Consider the following 20,615-nt stretch of genomic DNA (forward strand, 5'->3'; position numbering starts at 1 on the left):
TTTAGTCTACCATGGGGCCAAACATCACATTTCCTTTTTAGGGTTCCCTGTGAAAAAATATCCTAACTGGATACAATAAAATAAACCCTGTTTTGCTATTTTGACATTCTGCAGAGTTTTTCTGGTTATCAGTAACTGTGATAATTCTATAAGAAATATACCTAGGTGAAGGGGTGACTTATCTTAGAGAACCTCCTAGCCATTATGAGTACATGATTTATCTAGAATTTCTAAATCTAAGACTAAGAGAAAATTTATAAATACTGTATATGAATCAACCAAATAGAGAAGTTTGTGTCAACTAGCCCACTCAGTGCATGCAGCAAATAAAGACTCCTGGGCCATTCTTTGTTTCCAAGAGTATAATTTACTGAGCAGATATGGATATGGAAGTAGTGAAGGCAATTCTAATGGTTTCACATGCAAGCAGGACTTTGGGTACCCATTCTCTCCAAAAGCAGATGGGTGCCTGAAGTTGCATGAGACTATGGCTGCCAGAAGTTCCCAGTCTCTGTCTAGGTGAAAAGTGTTTGAGTGCCAATGGTTGCTCCACTTCCAACTGCCCCATTGGCATGAAAACAAAGCTTCCAGTCCTCTGTCCAGGTGAAAAGTTTGAATGGGGCACTTGGAAATGGAGTGAAATCAGGAACGCACATGAGACAATAAGCTGTAGAATTTACCCCTCCGTTCACTGAGGAGGAGGGAACTCCAATGGGCACTGTCCTGACTAAAATGGGTCCTGTCATGTGCGAGAGCAACAATGAGGGAGAAGACAACCTGATGGTAGATGGCCCCATCATCCCCATGACATCTAGGGTCGAGGTCACTGGGGCTTCTTTGGGCAGTAAAGGGATCTTAATGGCCTATTGGACTCTGAGTGTACTAGGTGTCTAGTCAGTCTCCAAGTGGTGGAGAAGCTAGGCATGAGACTGAGGAAGTTGAAAAACTCCATAGCCTTTTCTCAACCAGATGGGTCAATAGTGGGCAGAATCAAGAACTGTTCTAAATTTTTTTAGGTTTTGCTGTACAATAATAACTTTCCTAGTAAATGACAGAAAACACCCCTCTTAAACTAACAACCCCCCCAGCTACTTTCACCCAACCATTAGACATGGTAAGTACTTAGGCACTTGGCCTTCCAGCTGAACTATGCTCTTGATGTTGCCATGTGGTTCTTTTAAAAGAACATTTCTAGTCTAGCCAAGCTCCTATTCTCATGTTCTCCTGTCAAATCATCCATCCAGCATCTGCCACCGTATCATTCGGGTTTCCATACATCAAACTAGTCACCAAGCTTCTTTTGTTGTTGTTCAGTTTCTAAGTTCTGTCCAACTCTTCGCAACCCCATGGTTCATTCCAGCTTCACTCCAGCTGCCAAATCCCATCTTAAGATCATCACCCAGCAATCAAGAATCAGTTACTTACACTAAGTTTAAGTGACTCTTAGGTTTTCAGACACTACAGATATGGCTGTGTTTAACCAATGCTAGCCCATTCTTTTTGTAGACTGTAAGGGTTTTTCTCATTGTTCTTAAATCATATGGAAGCTTCCTTGTGACTATATGATAAATTATGTTTTGGCAATTTATTGGATAGAGTTCATTTGCACTGCTGGCTGTAATTACCTCATGTTCTTAAGTGCTACATACAGCAAATATGTTTTCTCAAATCCAGAAATTAGTTCCTGGAGGGCAAGAGGTCATTTTCGACACATTAATCACTCTTCCCTCTTGAAATAAAAATTTCAGCTGAAAAAAACACACAGAGCAGTTGAAGTCAATGAAGTATTGTTCACATTATAATTAATTGCATAATTAAATAAGATGGGAGATGAACATAGAAGTATCTACAAAGCAGCTATATAAATGTAATCCTTTAATCTGCTTCTTTATTAAGTAGACTATTTTGCAAGTAAAAACTCATGAATTTGTTGAAATTGCAGATTTCTATATAATTGCAACCAGTAGGGTCAGATTTAATAGATTAGCTATTAACTATGTTTTACTATTATGAAAACAAGAGTGCACAAATGACTTCATTTCACCCAGCAATTAGTAACATTTTGTTATCACAGCAAAACCTAATTCATTTTTATTTGGAGCAATTTCAGCAGCAAGCAAGAGAGCAAATAAACCCTCTACAAATTTTAGTTTGACAAAAAAGTTAAATTGCTGTTGTACTGGCCAAAAACAAAAACAAATTCTTCAAGGCTCTGAGTTCAAAAATATACCATGTATATTTTTCTATATGTTATTACTAATTAACTGTTCAGCTAGATACATTAGTGGTCTTCAACCTGTGTTCCTGTTTCGGAATTTATATAATTGATAATAAACAACTCAATAAAGTAATTCATGATGTTGTGTATGTTTCCATAAGAGACACAGATCACAGAGCAATCCTAGGATGGTTGTTTTTGATGATTTCTAGAGATATGTTCAAGCAAAAACTTGGGGTCTAAGAACTAAAGCTTCAGAGCTTCAATGCAATATTTAATGCTAAAACTCAATGTACACTTTGCTAGTAAAGTAGTCATTACATTGTTTCAGCCCAGCACAATATTTCCTCAAAATAAGTAGTGCTCCCTTCCCCAATTTTATAACAGCAACTCTATGGAATAGATTTGGGTGATAGAAATGGTTGGTTGAAGTCATCTCGTGAACTTCCATTGCTGAAGGTAGACTTGTTATACTGTATCCAGATCTTTATAGTCCTAATCTACTTCTTACATTATATCACAATAGTTCAGACATGTTAAGCTACAATTCTGTTTGTTCTCATTCAACAAGGTCATTGGAAAGATGAGAATTACAACTTCAATCCAGAAACATCATGCTGGGGTCCTTGGTACTGTCTCAGCTTGTTTGTTTTCTGGCAGACCCAGAAAACATCATGAGTCGTGGTGGTGTAGTAGTTAGAATACATACTGTAGGTTAGTTCTGCCGACTGACAGCCATTCGAATCTCATTGGGTGAAGGTTGATTCAGCCTTCCAAGTTCAGTAAAATGAGGATGCAGATTGTTGGAGGCAATATGCTGACTCTGTAAACTGCTTAGAGAGGGCGGTAAAGCACTGTGAAGTGGTACATAAGTCTAACTGATATTGCTATTGCTATTAGTGCTGGAAGGAAGTAGGGTGATTATGTCAGATGATGAAAACTCCTTAATTTCACAACTCATGGACAGATAGTTTCAGCTGGCCATCCTAGAACCAAGCAAAGTTCAAAAATGCTAAAGAATTCCTGAAAGCCTGGCACTCAGACAAATCAATCATCAACAGGCTCATAGAGATAAACAACATTTACATACCACTCTAAACAGACAATCCAGAAGCCCCAAAGGAAACAAAAAGACTAAAACATATTTTTACCAGCAATAAAGAGATTAAGATCAAGATTAACACTAGAACAACAATCAAGAAGAAAACAGTCAAGGAACTACCAACTCAAATGAACAAAATGACAGTAAACAAGAGCTTAATCAAGGAACCACCAAGAACACTTCCACCAACACTGACAGGGCTATCCACTAGTATGTAAAAGAGAGCAAACACCATTCTCTTTTAGCACTGGTGATATTACCTAGTTGGGTAATGAAATGTCTGCATGAAAGCAACCAAGTTCAGAGAGCACCAAGGACCCCACAATTCAATCCTGAGCTACAAATATTCTCCTTTATTGGTGCATCATGATAGAGAAGGAAATATCTTTTACATCATGCATGTTTTATATTTAACAGAAGTGATCAACAACAGCAAGATACATGATTGAGTAGAAGCAGTCAGAATGTTGAGAATAAATATTCTCCTCTTTTGGCTATTATGAACGATGTCTTGAATGGTGCTATTTAAAATCATATCACCTCTTAAATGTGAATTGATTTTAGGAATTTTCTGCCAGGTTCTCTGATGAAACATTGTTCAATAGTATTGCTACATAGGACATAGGGACAACTATGGATTGCAGATGGCAATGGAGCAGAACTAAATAGAAACTTTGTTTGAGTTCCTACCTTTAACCATTTTTCAACTATTTGTCTATGAGGTTGCTAATAATATTTCCTTTCTATCTTAATTTTCTCAAGCCTACTTGCACCATTATTTTTTGTATTATAAAGAATCTTGACAAAATGCTAAAGACCTACCTTCAGTAGAGCATGTGGCTAAAAGCTCTACTGTATTTTAATTAATAAAATGTGGTTGCACATATATATCTATCATTCCAAGTGTGTCTTTTGAGTACTTTCAATTCCTATGCTTCCATCCACATTTAAACAAGACAAGGGATTTCATACTGTTTGGAGTTGCTGAATAAAGTGTCTGTAATATTTGACTGGCAAAGTCTGGGTAATAGCAGATGTACTCCTCCATTTGTCATGAACTAGAAATTAGGCAGGGGTCAGGGTTTAATGAAGCCACACGTGATGAATGGAAAAGATGATCTCAGCCTCATCAGCAACGCCTGCACAAATAATTCATTCCAGACAAGTCTCTGCTTTCCACAGAAGGACATGGGCCAAATGCCATTGGGAAAATTAAATTATATGTAAATAGTTCAGGCCCACCATAATATTATAAGCATATGACCAGAGGCAGGGTACAACCATAGTAACCAATTGTGTACTTATCCAGATTAATTTAAAGAACAATTGATTATGGTTGGTTCAGTGAAAACAGCTTGCTTGCCTACTTTAAGAAGTATATTTGGGGAGGGAAGAGGGGTCTAGTGCCATTTATCCCTGGTGCTTGTCCTATCCAATCCTTATTTTGTTTAGAAATAGGATTTTCCTCTTCTTGTTTGTATTTTGATTCAGATCTTATTTTTTTCTACCCATTTCATTGTACCAAAATAATTTTTAAACCATTGATTATCTTTCCTATGCTTTGTTTAAAGTAGTTATTTTCTGCTTTTTGTGGTGTGTTTGGAATTTAAAATCATTTACGATGAAAAGTAACATAAGAACTCTTTGTGTCTAGTGTTAAAATACATGCTAAAAGAAAATCTATATGCCCTATCATGGGGTCTTAATCCCTTGGTGACTGATGTGTTTTCAATATGTCCCTATAGCAGGGGTCGACAAACTTTTAGACCTCAGGGACCACCAAACTCATGCTTTTAAATCCTGAGGACCACTAATATGATTTTTTTAAAAAAGATAATATATTTAATATAAATTTTTTATTTTTTATATTAAATATAAATTTAATATTAAACATTATACATATATTTGTGTGTGTCTGTGTTTGTGTCTGTGTTTGTGTGTGTGTGTGTGTGTGTGTGTGTGTGTGTGTATGTATATATATATATATATATATATATATATATATATATATATATATAAAATAAAATGCTTATTTAATAATAACAAAATTGTAAATGCTTAATTACAACAAAATAAAATGTTTAATTGTAATAAAATTATTAAAGTTAGTGCAATTATTACAAAATATTGAAGCATTTAAATATTTCACATTATTAGTGTGATATTTGTTCCTGCTTGTTTGAAATAAGTTTATGGATTTTGGGCTCCAATGACATTACTGCAAGACGGAGAGTTGTTTTTATTTCAAGACGAGACCAGTACCGAGTTTTAATTGCTGTGTGTTGACAAAATATCTGTTCAGTGCTTCAAAAATCTCAGAGCTAGTTGTTCTACCTGGCAAGTTGAGTGAGCAGAGTAGTTCTTCCTGTAACTCTCCTTCACACTCAATCCTCACAAAACAAAGGAGAAGTGCCTAGTTACTTATGTCTGTTGATTCTTCAAGTTGAATTGCACAAAATGGTGCATTTTTCACCATTTTTATAACTTGATTTTCAATATCTTCAGCCATGTCTTCAATTCTGCACTTGATAGTGTTAGCAGTCATAGGAATTGCTTTCAGTTTCTGGACAGCCTGCTTTCCCAAAACCTCTTCGCAGGCTTTTAACATGCAAGGCTTAATTAAATCTTCTCCAATTGTATATGGCTTTTTATTTTTTGCAATCTGAAATGCTATCAGAAAAGAAGCCTTTAATAAGGACTTTTCTTCAACAGTCATTTTTGTTAAAGCAATTACTTGTTTTTGCATATTTTCACACATTCTTTGAAAATATTTAAGTGGTTTGCTGGCTAAGTCTGGGTGTTTTGTTTGCAAGTGTCTTCTGAGTTTCAAAGGTTTCATGCCTTCATTGGGTAAACTCTCAGAACACACAACACAAAGCAGCTGTGGATCCAGCTCACTACCAGGTTCTTGAATAAATACAAATTTCAAGTAGTCCGAATCATATTTTCTTGATACTTTGAGTTTTTTTTCTTTCCATCTCCAGTTTGAATGTTCTTCCTAATGGTTCCTGATGAGGACTGTGGAGATTCTGATTCATTGATCAGCTCATGGTTAAGTGAAGTACACATGTTATTGTTGTTACCATTATCATTTGTAACATTATCTTTTTTATTGCTAAAGAAATGCAAAATATTCCTTTGCTTTTTTTCACTCATCATGGAAACCATTCGAATCTAAAACCAAACAAGAAATGATAGTTGTTAAAATCAAATTATTTGATGCCATTAAATATTACAGCCAAAGAAAATAAAGTTAAGGTCAAACTTACCTAAAAAGAGCATCAACCTAGCTTGACCCTGGGGGGGTTGTGTGTCCGGACCAGGCACCTTCTCTTGGCCTCTGGGCAGGAGACCCAAGAGAAAGCCCCTGCTCCAGGCACACAGCCTTCCAGGAACCTCTTTTGTGTTCCTTCTCTCAAGAAGCTTGGTCAGTCTGAGTGAAGGGAAATGAAGACAGGCAGACTGATGGTGGTGGGAAAGTCAGTCCCATATTTCAGAGTTGTAGTAGCCACAGGACTGACCTTTTGGGGGAGCTGCTCTGGGGTGACCGAAGGGTCAGTCCTGTGACTACTACAGCTCTGAAAAATGGGATCGGCCCATCTGGGGAGGGAAGGCAGTGCTGAATGTGGCGGGCAGGGGTCAAGTGGGGGCTGCCCTGGGAGGCAAAGTTGGGAACTGTGGGGCAGAGCGAAGGGAAAGGAGGGGCCTCTCTCATCCTTTGGGAGTGAAAGAGGGAGGATTTAATACTGCTGGAATTCACATGGTGCCTGGAGGCTGGGAAGGTCTGGATGGGGAGGAACCAGCTCCCCCTCAAATGGAAGAAAAGCAGAGCCCCCCCAAATCTGGTCTCTTGTCATTTCATATCTCCCCAAGTCAGAGGAAACCCCTCCCTCCTTTGCCAGGTGTGGCTTCCTGGAGTTGGGGGAGGGAAGGGGGGCCAGGCTGGAAGCCTCCCTTCACCTGCACCTTCCAAAGTGACAGAAGAACGGGTGGTGTGTGTTTGTGTGTGTGTGTGTCTGAGCTGAGGGGCCTCAGAGCAATTGCTGCTGGGAGAAGCAGAGACAGAAAGGAGGCTTTGCTCTCCTTGAGGGGCAGTGCCTTTCAGCCACCCCTCCAGGGGCTTCTCGGCAGGCAGAAGGACTGCTGCCCTCAGTGATTAATTGGGGGAAATGGGAGGGGTAGAAAGTGGGGGCTCCTTTCATATCCTGGGTGGAGGATTGAGAGAGCTCAGATCTGTAGCTGAGGAAAAGCTGCGGGGGGGCTCTTCCAGCCTCACCTGGAGGCAGGCAAGGAAAGGTGTTGCTTTAGTGCTGCTGCCAAACCTGGCCACAGCCAGTGATATTTGGGGGTGCAGGGGAAGAGAGAGAGAGAGACAGCAGGGAAGAAAGGAGGTGAAACAAAGCTAACTCTTTCACTGACACCTATAAAAGCCAACCTACTGAGTTCTAGGAATTCTTCGAAACCACCAAACGCTCCCACTTTCAGCTCTTGCATCTCCCAGCTCTTCAAGGGACCTGAGATCAGGGGTGCGATTCAAATTTTTTAACAACCGATTCTGTGGGCATGGCTTAGTTGGTGGCTGTGGCTTGGTGATCATGTGACTGGGTGGGCGTGGCCAACTCAACGTCATTCAGGGGCGTTTCTCCTTGCCTGGCCTCTCATGACAGTGGGGATGTTGCAACGGTCCTAAGTGTGAAAAACGGTCATAAGTCATTTTTTTCAGTGCCATTGTAACTTTGAATGGTCACGAAATGAACTGTTGTAAGTCAAGGATTACCTGTACAAAAATACAAAAAGCTTCTTTGTTACAAAAAGCTGCCCTAAATACCAACCATTAGATTAAAAAAACCTGCAAGCTGGATTTACGAGTCAGGCAGGGTGCCAGAGCACCCTGAGGAATTAAAATAATTAAAATGCAATGATAACTATCAGCAGCCAACTCTTGCTCATAAAGTGAAACCCTTTAGCAGAGAGGTCATTAAAGCTCTCCAGAAAGAGCACACCCAGGAAAATCCTCATTTGCACCACTTAAAGATACCAGCTGGTCTCACTCATCTCACAAGAGGAAATAATCCAGATTTAAGGAAAGGTGGCAAAAATATTTGAATCTCACCACTGACTGATACTCCTGTGTATCAGTGTAGCCACTCGGTTAGTTCATAATCGCCTTTCTTTCCCACCATTAGCAAGCCACCCCAGGGCGGATTTCCCTCCCCCGCCGTTGGTCTTACCTTCCAGTTCCAGCTTGTGTGGCTCTCTACTGCTCAGTCTCAGTCAAGGTAAGTTTTGCACTCAGCTGAAGGGTGGGGGGTCAGTGGGTGGGCAGGCCATGTGGGCAGAGCAGTCTTGTTTTCCCACATGGCCCAGATTAATTGTTTTCAGTTGTCATTTCTTCTGTGGCCCACCAAAAATTTTCCACAGCCCACCGGCTTGTGACCACTGCTCTATAGGGTAATAAAGTTGCTTGCATGTGCACAGGGCAGAGAAGAGTCAAACTTATGGATTACAGAAGACAGAATTTTGATAAGCTGGCATGTCAGGTCACCGCCAATGACTTAAAATCTCAAAGGATGAAAATGCCCAGGAAGTATGGAAAATATGGCAGAATTGCAGAGAATTTCTGCAGGATAGGTAAGAAAGAAACTAGGGTGGGTGTACACAGAACTTTCTAAAATGATGAAAAGACAAAGGGATATGGTACAGTTTAGATATTATATATTGTACAATACAATAAATACTTTTTGACAGATTATTGGTGTAATAGATTCGGGGAATGCCCTGGACCTCTGTGCTGTGTTTTCAGTAAAGCATGCAACACATCTCTATTATCATCATTAATAAAAGTACCAAATATGGGCTAGAATAGATGATAAAACTATTGACATAATTGGCTGAATGACTATGCCAAGAGGACGCTCAGGCATGGTTCCACATTTGCTTGAAGAATAGTATCCTGATCCTCTGGTGTTCAAATTTCATATTAATTACCTATGTAAAAGGGTTGGAGGCACGATTTGATACTTTAGAAGAGAAGAACATTCAAAAAGATCTAGTAGGCCAAAATGAATAGTATGCAATTTAATGTGGAGAAATGTAAAGTGCTGCACTTGTGAAGTAAAATGAAAGTCACAATTATAGGATGGGGAATACATGGCTTGGCAATAGCAGATATGAAAAGGATCTAGGTGTTCTAGTACATCACAAGTTATGCAAGAGCAGACAGGAAATGCAGCTACTGAAATGGTAAATGCTACTTTGGGATGTATTATAAGGAACATAGAGCCCAGATGACAGGAAGTAGTTATTCCTATATACTTTTCTCCCTTGTACTTGGTCAAACCCCTTTTGAAATAATATCTCCATTCTGGGTAATCCAGTTTAAAAAGAACTTTGCCATTCATGGTATGGTTACCTAGATGGTGAGGGCAAATCCTATGAGGAATACTTAAAGGAACTGGATATGATTAAGGTGCACAAGACAAGAGTTATGATTGCAATCTTCAGATATCTTATAAGTTGTCATATAGATCAAGACAGTGGGCATGTTGTTGTGGTTCTTGAAGGTAAGGCCAGAAGCAGCACATTGAAGCTAAAGTGATATAGCTAAAGGGTAGATATTAGAAAGAACTTCCTCATTGTAAGACTTGTTAACTAGTGAAATAGTTTCCTCATAAAGCATTAAGTTCCTGTTGAGTGGAAGTCTGCAAATAGATGTCGAATAATCATCTCTCTGAAAAGCTTAGCAAATTATGCACTAAGCAATGAGTTGAAATAGATGAGCAGCATTATTTGTTCTAATCATATGTAGAAAATATAGTAAATGCTGTTAACATTGTCATAAATGAAGGAGTAACTGACAGAGCAAATTTATTTATAAATTAATCATGGAACTGTTACAATGGCAAAAAGAAGATACATTCTAAAAAAATTCCTAACACCCATTTCATTTAGTTAGAATGGGATTACAGTTGAGGTACAAGTTTAACACAGAGCCCCAGGTTATAATCACCATTACATTGGTTTGCTAACAGTCTATTTGGGAGTGTCCAATGATCGAGTACAATATATTAACCTCACAGTGCTAAAAAACATTTTAGTGAATTTCAGAATTATTGCTACATATCCTAGAGTTAGGATATTCCGTCCATTTGATTTCCCAATTTTTTGACATAATACATATGGAAATGGAATTGTAGTTCACTTCCTTAATATATGTTAAGAGTCAACTGGGTGCTGATTAGAGCCAAAATAGAGTCATTGAGAAGTAAATATTTGCAAACTATGGAGGGGAAAAGCCAGCTTCAAATTTAGTTTCTGCCACAAAAATTCTTTGGATGATTATTTCTTTCAGGCTATCCTACATCAGAGGTTGGTGATGGTGAAATTAAAATGAAGGCTGATTCCCCATATAAATGGCTTTCAACATTAAATTAAATATGGATATTAAATAAATGATTAAACAAGAATACATTTGATAGGTAACCTGTATCACTTCAAATGCTGATGATTACAACTCTTAGCATTCTAGGAAACATTATCAATAGTGAGTAACAAAGGGAACTGTAGTTCAGCATCATTAAGAATATGGGGTCTAATATGCCTTTGCCCGACAATGAATGTTGAATCTTGGAACCATTAGAACATTTCTGAGAAAGATATATTTGAATTCATCTATACTACCTTGGGATGATTTGAATAGCAATTAAATACTTTCCTTTCCATGAAGTATCAGTGCCCCACTTCATGGAGCAATAGGATACCCTTGATAATGGAAACTGAATGCAGATTGCAGTGATTGGATATTTTTCACAAGATAAAGCAGGATCATTAAATATGACTTTTTCAGCTGGACAGACTGTTAAGGCTGTGGATTAATAAACATTTCTGCAAATAAACCTTTGTTCTCTATTATCTATATGGATAAAGCTATTAGATCTGGGCTAGAAAATTATGTGTGAGTATTATATAGTAACACAGAGCTAAAAATGTTCTAATACTTTGAGGCTATGAATCTAGTCATTCAGATTTTGTAGTTAGTTCTGATTAGTCCTACATATGGGCTTTTCTCCATTGCTAAATTTGAAGTGCTGTCTACACATCCTTGAGCTGCCAGAAAACTATGCTGAAATGAAAACTACTGTTTCCAGATTCCATTGTCTCCTTGAATTATATATAAAAAAGAGAGAAGTACTACTTTAGAGGACAATCAGTTTGATGTTGTGGTTAAAGCACTATGCTAGAAACTGGAAGACTGAGAACTCTAGCCCCACCTTAGGCATGAAGCTTTGGACCAGTCAGTCTCTCTCTCAACCTTAAGAATATGGCAACAGCAAACCATTTCTGAAGATCTTGTCAAGGCAGTCATCAGGAGTCAACACTAAGGTACCCGCCACTCCTTTACTTTAGCACTGGCTCTGCTGAGGGTGATTGAACCCTGTTACAGTCATGAGGTAGGCAATCAGATTATGCCATGGCATACAGGTGAACTTAAGGCATGATTGTACTACAGTTAGATATAGCTGAGGAAACCAGGATGATTAGGGGACTGGAGACTAGAACATATGAAGAATGGTTGCAGGAACTGGGCATGGCTAGTCTAGTGAAGAGAAGGACCAGGGGAGATATTAGAGCAGTCTTCCAATATATGAGGGACTGCCACAGAGAGGAAGGGGTCAAGCTATTTTCTAAAGCGCCTGTAGGCCAAACAAGGAATAATGGATGGAAACTGAACCAGGAGAGATTGAACCTGGAAATAAGGAGAAACTTTCTGACAGTGAGAACAATCAACCAATGGAACAGCTCTCCCTTGGAAGTTGTGGGAGCACCATCACTTGAGACTTTCAAGAAGAGATTGGACTCCCATCTATCAGAAATGGTGTAGGGTCTCCTGTTTGGGTGGTGGGTTGGACTAGATGACCCTTCCAACTCTGATTATCTGTTATCTTTTAGTGTGTACATATGCATAAAAGCATAATTCTATCAGTGGTTGCATAGAAGAAAGCCAGGTCGGAATATAAGTAGCTACGATGATTAGAATAATTAGTAAACAATGTATCAAACAAGAGGATTGCAAATGGTGAAGTAAAATTTATATATGTATAACAATTGTAATACCAGAATGGATGAATCGTGTTGTATTCTCATAATTTAAAAAAGCAAAAAAAGTGATATAGAGAAGGACATATATAATGAAAGATACTAGGAAGATTTGTTCATAGATCTCCAGCATCTCATTTTACACAATCTTGAAATGAACTGGGTTTTTTTTTCTGGACAGTACTTTATTCAATATGATTTCAAAGGAACTTGATCTGCCCTTGGTTCATTTCAGTAATAAATGTGAAAGAAAAATTCTTGATAGACTGGGAAGGAAAACAGCGAAAACAATAAAGTTTTTTGTTCATCTTCAGGGACACTTTATTATTTCTCAATCATTCAGCAGTATTTAAAATCCATGCAATTTTACTTTTATTTATCTAGCTACTACTATTTTATCTTGCTTCTAATATGCTCCATTGCAAAGGCTCAATCCAGATGATATCACTTCAGAATTGAATTATGTTTCTTTAGGAATATCTGTTTGAAGCTTTAATATTTTAGGCTTCAAGTTAACTCTGTTTTATTATCTGAAGTCTGAAGTGGTTGGTTTGTTTTTTTTGCTATTCTATCACAGCTTTACTTTTAGCATGCCTTTTACAGCTTGGTCTTGGCAGTGTGTTTTCATTGTTAATTTGATGTTATTATTGGAGCTCTTATGTGTTGACAATTGAATGTGCAACCCTTGGGGGAATTCAGGACAACATGTGAGTTTTCTGGAAGCGAAAGGGGAGATTTAGCAGCCCAAAGGAGATATAGACAAAGCAGAACGTGACCGTGCCCATTTTTTCTACTTTTATGATTTTTCGGCCATAATCCACTCTCTCCCATCGCATCCAGTCTCTACTTTGCTACATTCATTGCAGCCAACCAAAAGTTAGCAGTTATGGGGATGCAGTAGAGTTGTACAATCCAAAGTTAGCAGTAACACAAGGAGAAGAGTTGTCCAAAAAAATCCATGCATTCAACAGCTGATAATGACCTGTGAATAACAGTTGGATCACTCTTATTTTATAGCTCTGTGGTGCCAAGTGAATGAATCAAAAGTAATGGGAAACCAATAATGGATTAACAATTTTAATATGATAAATCAGATTATGTGTTAAATTAATACCTATTTAAGAAGGAAAAGATACTCTCACTTTGTGCTTAACTCCCGGTGCCTATATGGACATATTTCTAAAGTTTTCTTGACAATAATATGGAAAAAGATTTCTTAATCATCTTCCATCCAAGAACTAGGCTTAGTTTTTCTGAAAACAACCAGGTTTAGCTGAGTAATGCGATTGACCAGGAAATATCTCTCCTCTCCTCCTCAATGTGTTGTATTTTGCAAAGAACAATGTAAAAGACAGAGATAAAATAAGCCTGGGAGCAGAGAAGATCTGGAGGCACTGTTTCAATAATACCACAAATGTAAGGTTTGCTTGCTACTTGGAAGTAGAATGTATGTGATCATATATGGCATTAGAAAAGACTAAATAAGCTCAACCCTTTCAATATGGAAGTTTCTCTGTCTTTCACTTGTCTTCAAAAGAATTCAGAACAGTACATATAGAACAGATGGTGGTAATCTCCTGTCTTGGTAGTTTATAAATTTACACTTGTCCACTCTCCTAAGATTATATGGAGCACACTTCCTGTCTCTAGTCCCAAATGGATGATTGTAAGTTCCCTGACCTTTTGAAATGACAATTCATGTGGAGTTTTATAGCTGCATTTATTTTATGAGTGAGCAATTTGGAAGGAAAGGTACTTACTTTCTGATAAGATGCTGCAAAATTTTAATGGAAGATCATTCCAGATATTACAATATGTGATGATTTGGCTACATGTGTATGTTTCAGTTTGGCTCACTTTATTCTATTGTGCTATAGCAAAGGAAGTAGTTGTTTTTTTAAAAAATAGCTATTAAAACCTTGATCTTGGGAACGATGTTTTTTTTCCTATTCTTATTAAATTTGTGTTTGAATGATTACCTGCAGTAGTTATATGTTACATAGGCTTCAGCCATAGGATTGATTTGTTCTATAGCACTTATGTCTCAGTGGTGGGATTCAATTTTTTTACTACCCATTCTGTGGGTGTGGCTTGGTAGGTGTGGCAAGGGAAGGATATTGTAAAATCTCCAGTCAGAGGTGTGTTTGCCGGTTCTCCGAACTACTCAAAATTTCCGCTACCGGTTCTCCAGAACTGGTCAGAACCTGCTGAATACCACCTCTGCTATGTCTGCTACTTATTGCATTAATAAATAACATGAGATCTAAGTAGGAATTTAATGTAACTTAATATTGATAAAAGTCAAGCTCAGTGTTGATGTCTTCATGATCCATGATTACTGAAGCAGTTTTTACTGCTTTCTTCCATGAATCTGTGAGGTTCTGATATTGTTGACCTTCAATTCCCAACATTCCTTTAGGAAGCATGATTTATTGTGATATGTGCTATATGTTGTGGTTCCGTAACATCTGGAGGACCAGTTTGTTTACAGTGTACTTATAATTTAATTTGAAAAAATACCAAGAAGCCCTTTTCTAGCATTTAGGTATTGCTTTGTTATAACTTTTGTAAGAGCAAGTTTGGTCTAGTGGATAAGACATCAAGCCAGAAAGCAGAAGACCATGAGCTCATGCCCCTCTTAGCCATGAAAGCCAACTGGGTGACTCTAGGGTAGTCACTCTCTCTCAGCCTAACCCAGCTCACAGTGTTGTTGTTGTGGAAAAAATTGGAGGGGAAAGTACTAGGTATTTTCACCATCTTGAGTTTAAAAATAATAAAGGCAGGATAGAAGTAATAAAATAAAATAAAAGCCAAATATTAATTATTTTAATGTTTTAGTAATCCACCTAATCAGAAACTAGAATGTAAAGAGACAGCATTCAAAAAAGTAGGGATGATGCCAGGACAAAAGCTAAATTTTATTTTATTGATATTTAAATTAATTTTAATTTACATTTAGTATAATTGTTCTGCCAACCCATATTTATGAATTTTCTTTTTCTGTTACATCCAAAATTAAAACATGGTAACTATTTTTGGAAGTCTTGTCTTTTCCCATGGCTGATCTTCCCCCGGGGAATCAAATTGAGAACAAGACGAACTTTAAGCTAGCTATTCTCCATCATGTTTCATTCTTTTTATATTAGAATACATGACAGATGTTAAAAATGTTTTCACCATTGCAAAATCTGGAATTTCTATTTGTTTTGAGTTTATTAATATAAAAACATTTGAACTGTATTACTTATATCATCTGGAAGTATAATGCTGCAGAAGAAGAAAAAATGAGATTTTAGCAGTGATCACTTTTTACCACAGTCTATTTTTGAAAATGTAAGGAAGATGTGGAGATTTCTTTTTACATTTGTTCACCATAACAAAACATATATAGAGCACAATATGACTTATCTGGACAACATTGATGCATGGGCTAAAGACATTTTTATAAAAACTTTATGACATTTGGAGAAATCAGTGCTTTACTCTCCCCACACTCCACCCCATATAGGGTAAAATGCCTACACTTGTAAACATAATGAAGCTTACATTTATTGAAATGGCACCACTTTTCACATTCAAATTATATACAATATAGTTTTGCATTCAGATGGAGAAAAGGTAGTGAGACAAACCCCAGTAAATTCAATTCTCTTTACATCTTTTTAAAAACACCATGAATTAATACTGCCTGAAAAATCACTGGGAATGCCAAGTTGATAAAGTTCTTGAAAATGAACAGGTCAAGATCCTGTGGAACTTTTGGATCCAAACAGACAGACATCTAGCCCACAACATGCCTGACATCACTATTGTGGAAAAGAAAAAAAATCTGGTTCACTGATATTGCAACACCAAATGACGCACAAATTGTAGAGAAACAACTAGAAAAAATGAAATATTGTGATTTGCAAATTGAAGTTGAGTTATTGTGGAGGAAGAAATCAATGGTTGTACCAATAGTAATAGGAGTCTTTAGAGCAATACCCACGAGACTGCCTAGATACATGGAAATTTTGAACTTATTAGATCTGAATATATTGACTTTGCAAAAAAACCATCCTACTCGGAACTGCCTATATAATCTTAAACCTTAACAGCTCTTAGGTCCTTGGCTAGGACTTGAACTGTTTTTATCAGTCCCAGACTGTGAATCAAATTGAACACTAAGTAACAGTAATAATGCTCTTCCACTTAGTTATGTGGCTCTAAACACGTTTCTTTTGAAGAAAAGGTGCTTTTCCTTCAGCAAACTGGCTTACTTTTCTTTAATACAGAAAGCAAAGAACCATGAATGTATGTTCTTATGCTTGAATGTGGACAAATGGAGATTCTATTATTTTATTAATAGAAACTGAGAGACTCTGTAAACATCTAAAATATTAGCCCAAGGGAGAGGAATTCATGCTGTACATGTTTATCTGCTACCTGAATGCAAGGGCATGGCCTTGTTCCACCTTGGCCTTTAGAGTTCTTCAGTTTGTCCTGAAGCTCCACCTGAGCTTCCACTTTAAAAAAGAGAACTTAAATACCAGTGGTGTACTAGAAGTGGGGAAGATAAGAAGAAAGGTTCAGAAGGGAATAAAAAGCTGGGTTTGCACTGAACCCAGTGCTTGTTTTTTGTACATCACAGAAAACCCAGTAAGGGATAGGCTCATTCCAGCAATAAATAGAAGTCCAAAGCTTCATATATCAAAAATAGCTTCTCTAAAATTATTTTCGTTCATTAAGCCTCCTGCCTTTGTTTGGCTTAAAACAGGGCTTCCCAACCTTGGCCCCTTGAAGTTGTATGGACTTCAGCCTCCAGAATTTCCAGCCAGTCATGCTGGCTAGGGAATTCTGGGAGTTGAAGTCCACACATCTTCAAGAGGGCCAAAGTTGGGAAATACTACGCTAGACTCTATCAACAGGTGTCCTCCAAAGATTTTTTGATTCTAAATCTCAGAATTCCTGGTTGTGTGGGAATGGCAGATGTTACAGTCCCTTCACATCTCCAAAGCATCAGTCTAGAAAATGTGATCCCCAACATGTGAATAAAAATGGACCAGCATGTTATAATACGAAATCATAAACACAAAATGCAGGCATGGACAGCCCTTTAAGTCTGCATGATTATTTTTTCTTGCACACTGCCTTATTCATGGTCCATTTCTTTATGTACATACCAGTCTGTACATTTGTTGCTGACTACATACAAATAAGCAGCAATGGTTAGTTAGCTCTTGCAGTGACTATTAATTTCATGCATACTGTGCATTTTCTTCATGGCAGTTGTGGTTGCCATTAATAAAGCTGAAGGTGATCATGGACTGCTGATTGGTGCTCTTGAAAGATGTCATCCTAGTAGTACTTCTGGCTGTACTCTGGGATCGAATGAGAAGACGGGTTTTATAACAAGATAACTGGTGATTAAACTGTTTCCGAAAAGTTTTGCTGAGCAAGTACAAGGCAAAAGGGTTTATGCAAGAGTTAATAAATGCCAATATTCGAGCACAAAGAGAAGTGATGAAGTGCAGGACAGATGTATCCACTTCTGAATAATGGTATGACCGATATAAGTAGATGATATGGTTAGGGAGCCAACAGAAAGCAAAGATGCAGACAAAAACTAGCACTGTCTTGGCGAGGCGTTTCCGAGATTCCATCTGAAAAGAAAAAGAGATATTACATCAACAATACCAAACATAAGATGGAACTCTACGTTTAGTTTTAGCTATCTAGACAATAATACAGGGATACTCACGCTGACTTCCAGTTCTTTTGAGTCATTTTATTTATTTTCTTAAAGAATGGCTTTTGGTCATTCTAAATATTATTCATGCTCTGAATCTCTAATTACATCCATTTGAAGTCCCATCCATCCAAGTACTGATGTTTTATAGGAATATGGCTTTTATCTCCATTGTATTTAAGACCACACTGTACTACATAATCTGACCCAGGCTACTTTTTGAAATTAGTGCTCCATGTTTATGCTTGCTAGTTGATACTCAGCATGAGAAGCAGCCATGTTTTCTGCATTAAATCTCATATGCTACAAGACTAGATATTGACCCTCATATCAGTCACTTATTGGTTGCTACTATACAGTATACAAGCTTTACTGCAAGGGGCAGGATAAGTATAGTTCAGCATGTGTAGTGATGGTAGTCTTTGTCTTGACCTGATACAAACTAGGCATTACATCAAATCATAATATAATTTAGTATTTTTTCCACCTATGTTTGGAGGTTCTTGTATGGTGGCAGCTTACCTGGTCAGTATGCTCCTAGGTGTGCTTCCATAATGAAAAGAATCACAGAATTTGTGAAAAAAACATCATAGTCATTTACAACTTGTAAGTCCTTGCTAGTTGTTTCCCATATACAGTATGCTTTCCTGAAGTCAAGCATTCGAAATTATTTTTACATATGGTTTTTATGATATTTATAGGCACCATGAGCAATTACTGCGACAAGTGATTATATCCTTGCCCTCTATCTCTATCTATCTATCTATCTATCTATCTATCTATCTATCTATCTATCTATCTATCTATCTATCTATCTATCTATCTATCTATCTCTATCTATCTATCTATCTATCTATCTATCTATCTATCTATCTATCATCTATCTATCTCTAGCTCTATCATTTCACCACATTATAAAAAATGTTGAGATTCTAGAACAGGGGTGTCAAACTCAAGTTGTCACAGTGGCATCACGTGACATATCTGGACTTTTTTCCCCCTTTGCTAAACGGGTGTGGACGTTGCCAGCACATGACACATCTGGGCTGCAGGCCGTAAGTTTGACAGCCCTGAGTAGAAAGAATGCAGAGAAAAGCAACCAGGATGATTAGGGGACTGGAGACTAAAACATACAATGAACAGTTGTAGGAACTGGGCATGGCTAGTCTAGTGAAGAGAAGGACCAGGGGAGACAGGATAACAGTGCTCCAATATTTGAGGGGCTGCTACAGAGAGGAGGGAGTCAAGCTATTTTCTAAAGCCAAAGGCCAGACAAGGAATAATGGATGGAAACTGAACAAGGAGAGATTTAACCTGGAAATAAGGATAAACTTTCTGACAGTGAGAACAATCAACCAATGGAACATCTTGCCCTTGGAAGTTGTGGGAGCTTCATCACTGGAAGCTTTTAAGAAGAGATTGGACTGCCATTTGTCAGAAATGGTGTAAGGTCTCATTTGGGTGGGGGATTGGACTAGATGACCTATAAGATCCCTTACAACTCTGTTAATCTGTGAAGATTTCCATCTGTATATCTGTATCTGCATTTGTCTATGCCTATCTCTGTCTGTCTCTGCCTCTAATTCTCATCATCTCTCTCTCCCCCGCTCCTTCCCCCCTCTCACCCATCTGTCTGTCTGTCTATCTATCTATCTATCTATCTATCTATCTATCTATCTATCTATCTATCTATCTATCTATCATCTACATTAGTGTGCATAAGAGGAAAACATTAATGGAGTCTGAATAAGTAAGAACACAGTACCTTAAGTAAATACAAATAAAGTACTATTATAAGATGTTCTAATCCCAGCATATCATACAAATGGTAGCACAGAACTGGGTGATTTGTAAGGTTATTTTTTGAGTTTTTGTCTGAGATTAATAGCATTAATCTCAGACAAAAACTCAAAAAAGAGAAGGGACGTGGTGGCTCAGTGGCTAAGTCGCTGAGCTTATCAACCAGAAAGGTCAGCAGTTCAGTGGTTCAAATCTCTAGCACTGTGTAACAGAGTGAGCTCCTGTTGCTTGCCCCAGCTTCTGCCAACCTAGCAGTTTGAAAGCATGTAAAAATGAAAGTAGAAAAATAGGGACCTCTTTGGTGGGAAGATAACAGCGCTATGTGTGCCTTCGCCATTTAGTCATGCCGGCCACATGACCATGGAGACCTCTTCAGACAGCGCTGGCTATTTGGCTTGGTAATGGAGATGAGCACTGCCCGCTAGAGCCAAAAATGACTAGCGCGTATGTGTGAGGGGAACTTTTACCTTTACCTTAATAGCATAAATAGAAATTGCATTCCCTACCTGGAAATTGCTTCAGGACAAGATATATTTTATATTCTGCTATCTTTAAGTAATGCAATGTCCACTATTCAGATATTTTTGGGTATCTTGTCAACAATTGTTAAGCCTGGGGTTTTGTGTGGCAGGTGCTTATCTGCTTGAATTCTGAAGTCCTTGAGTTCTTTA

At 37.8% G+C, this 20,615-nt stretch overlaps 1 protein-coding gene across 1 annotated transcript in view; it reads right to left on the minus strand.

Annotated features, from left to right (window-relative positions):
* Positions 1-15,947: 15,947 nt before the first annotated feature.
* Positions 15,948-20,615, minus strand: part of GRPR (gastrin releasing peptide receptor) — a 64,124-nt gene continuing 59,456 nt past the window's right edge. The window contains exon 3 of the mRNA XM_026714259.2: positions 15,948-18,058. Coding sequence (XP_026570044.1) covers positions 17,654-18,058 — 405 coding nt within the window. The 3' untranslated portion in view covers positions 15,948-17,653. The remainder of the gene's footprint in view (positions 18,059-20,615) is intronic.

This window comes from Pseudonaja textilis, chromosome 8 (assembly GCF_049901715.1).
Source record: "Pseudonaja textilis isolate UNSWEBS1 chromosome 8, rPseTex1.2, whole genome shotgun sequence".
NCBI lineage: Eukaryota > Metazoa > Chordata > Lepidosauria > Squamata > Elapidae > Pseudonaja > Pseudonaja textilis.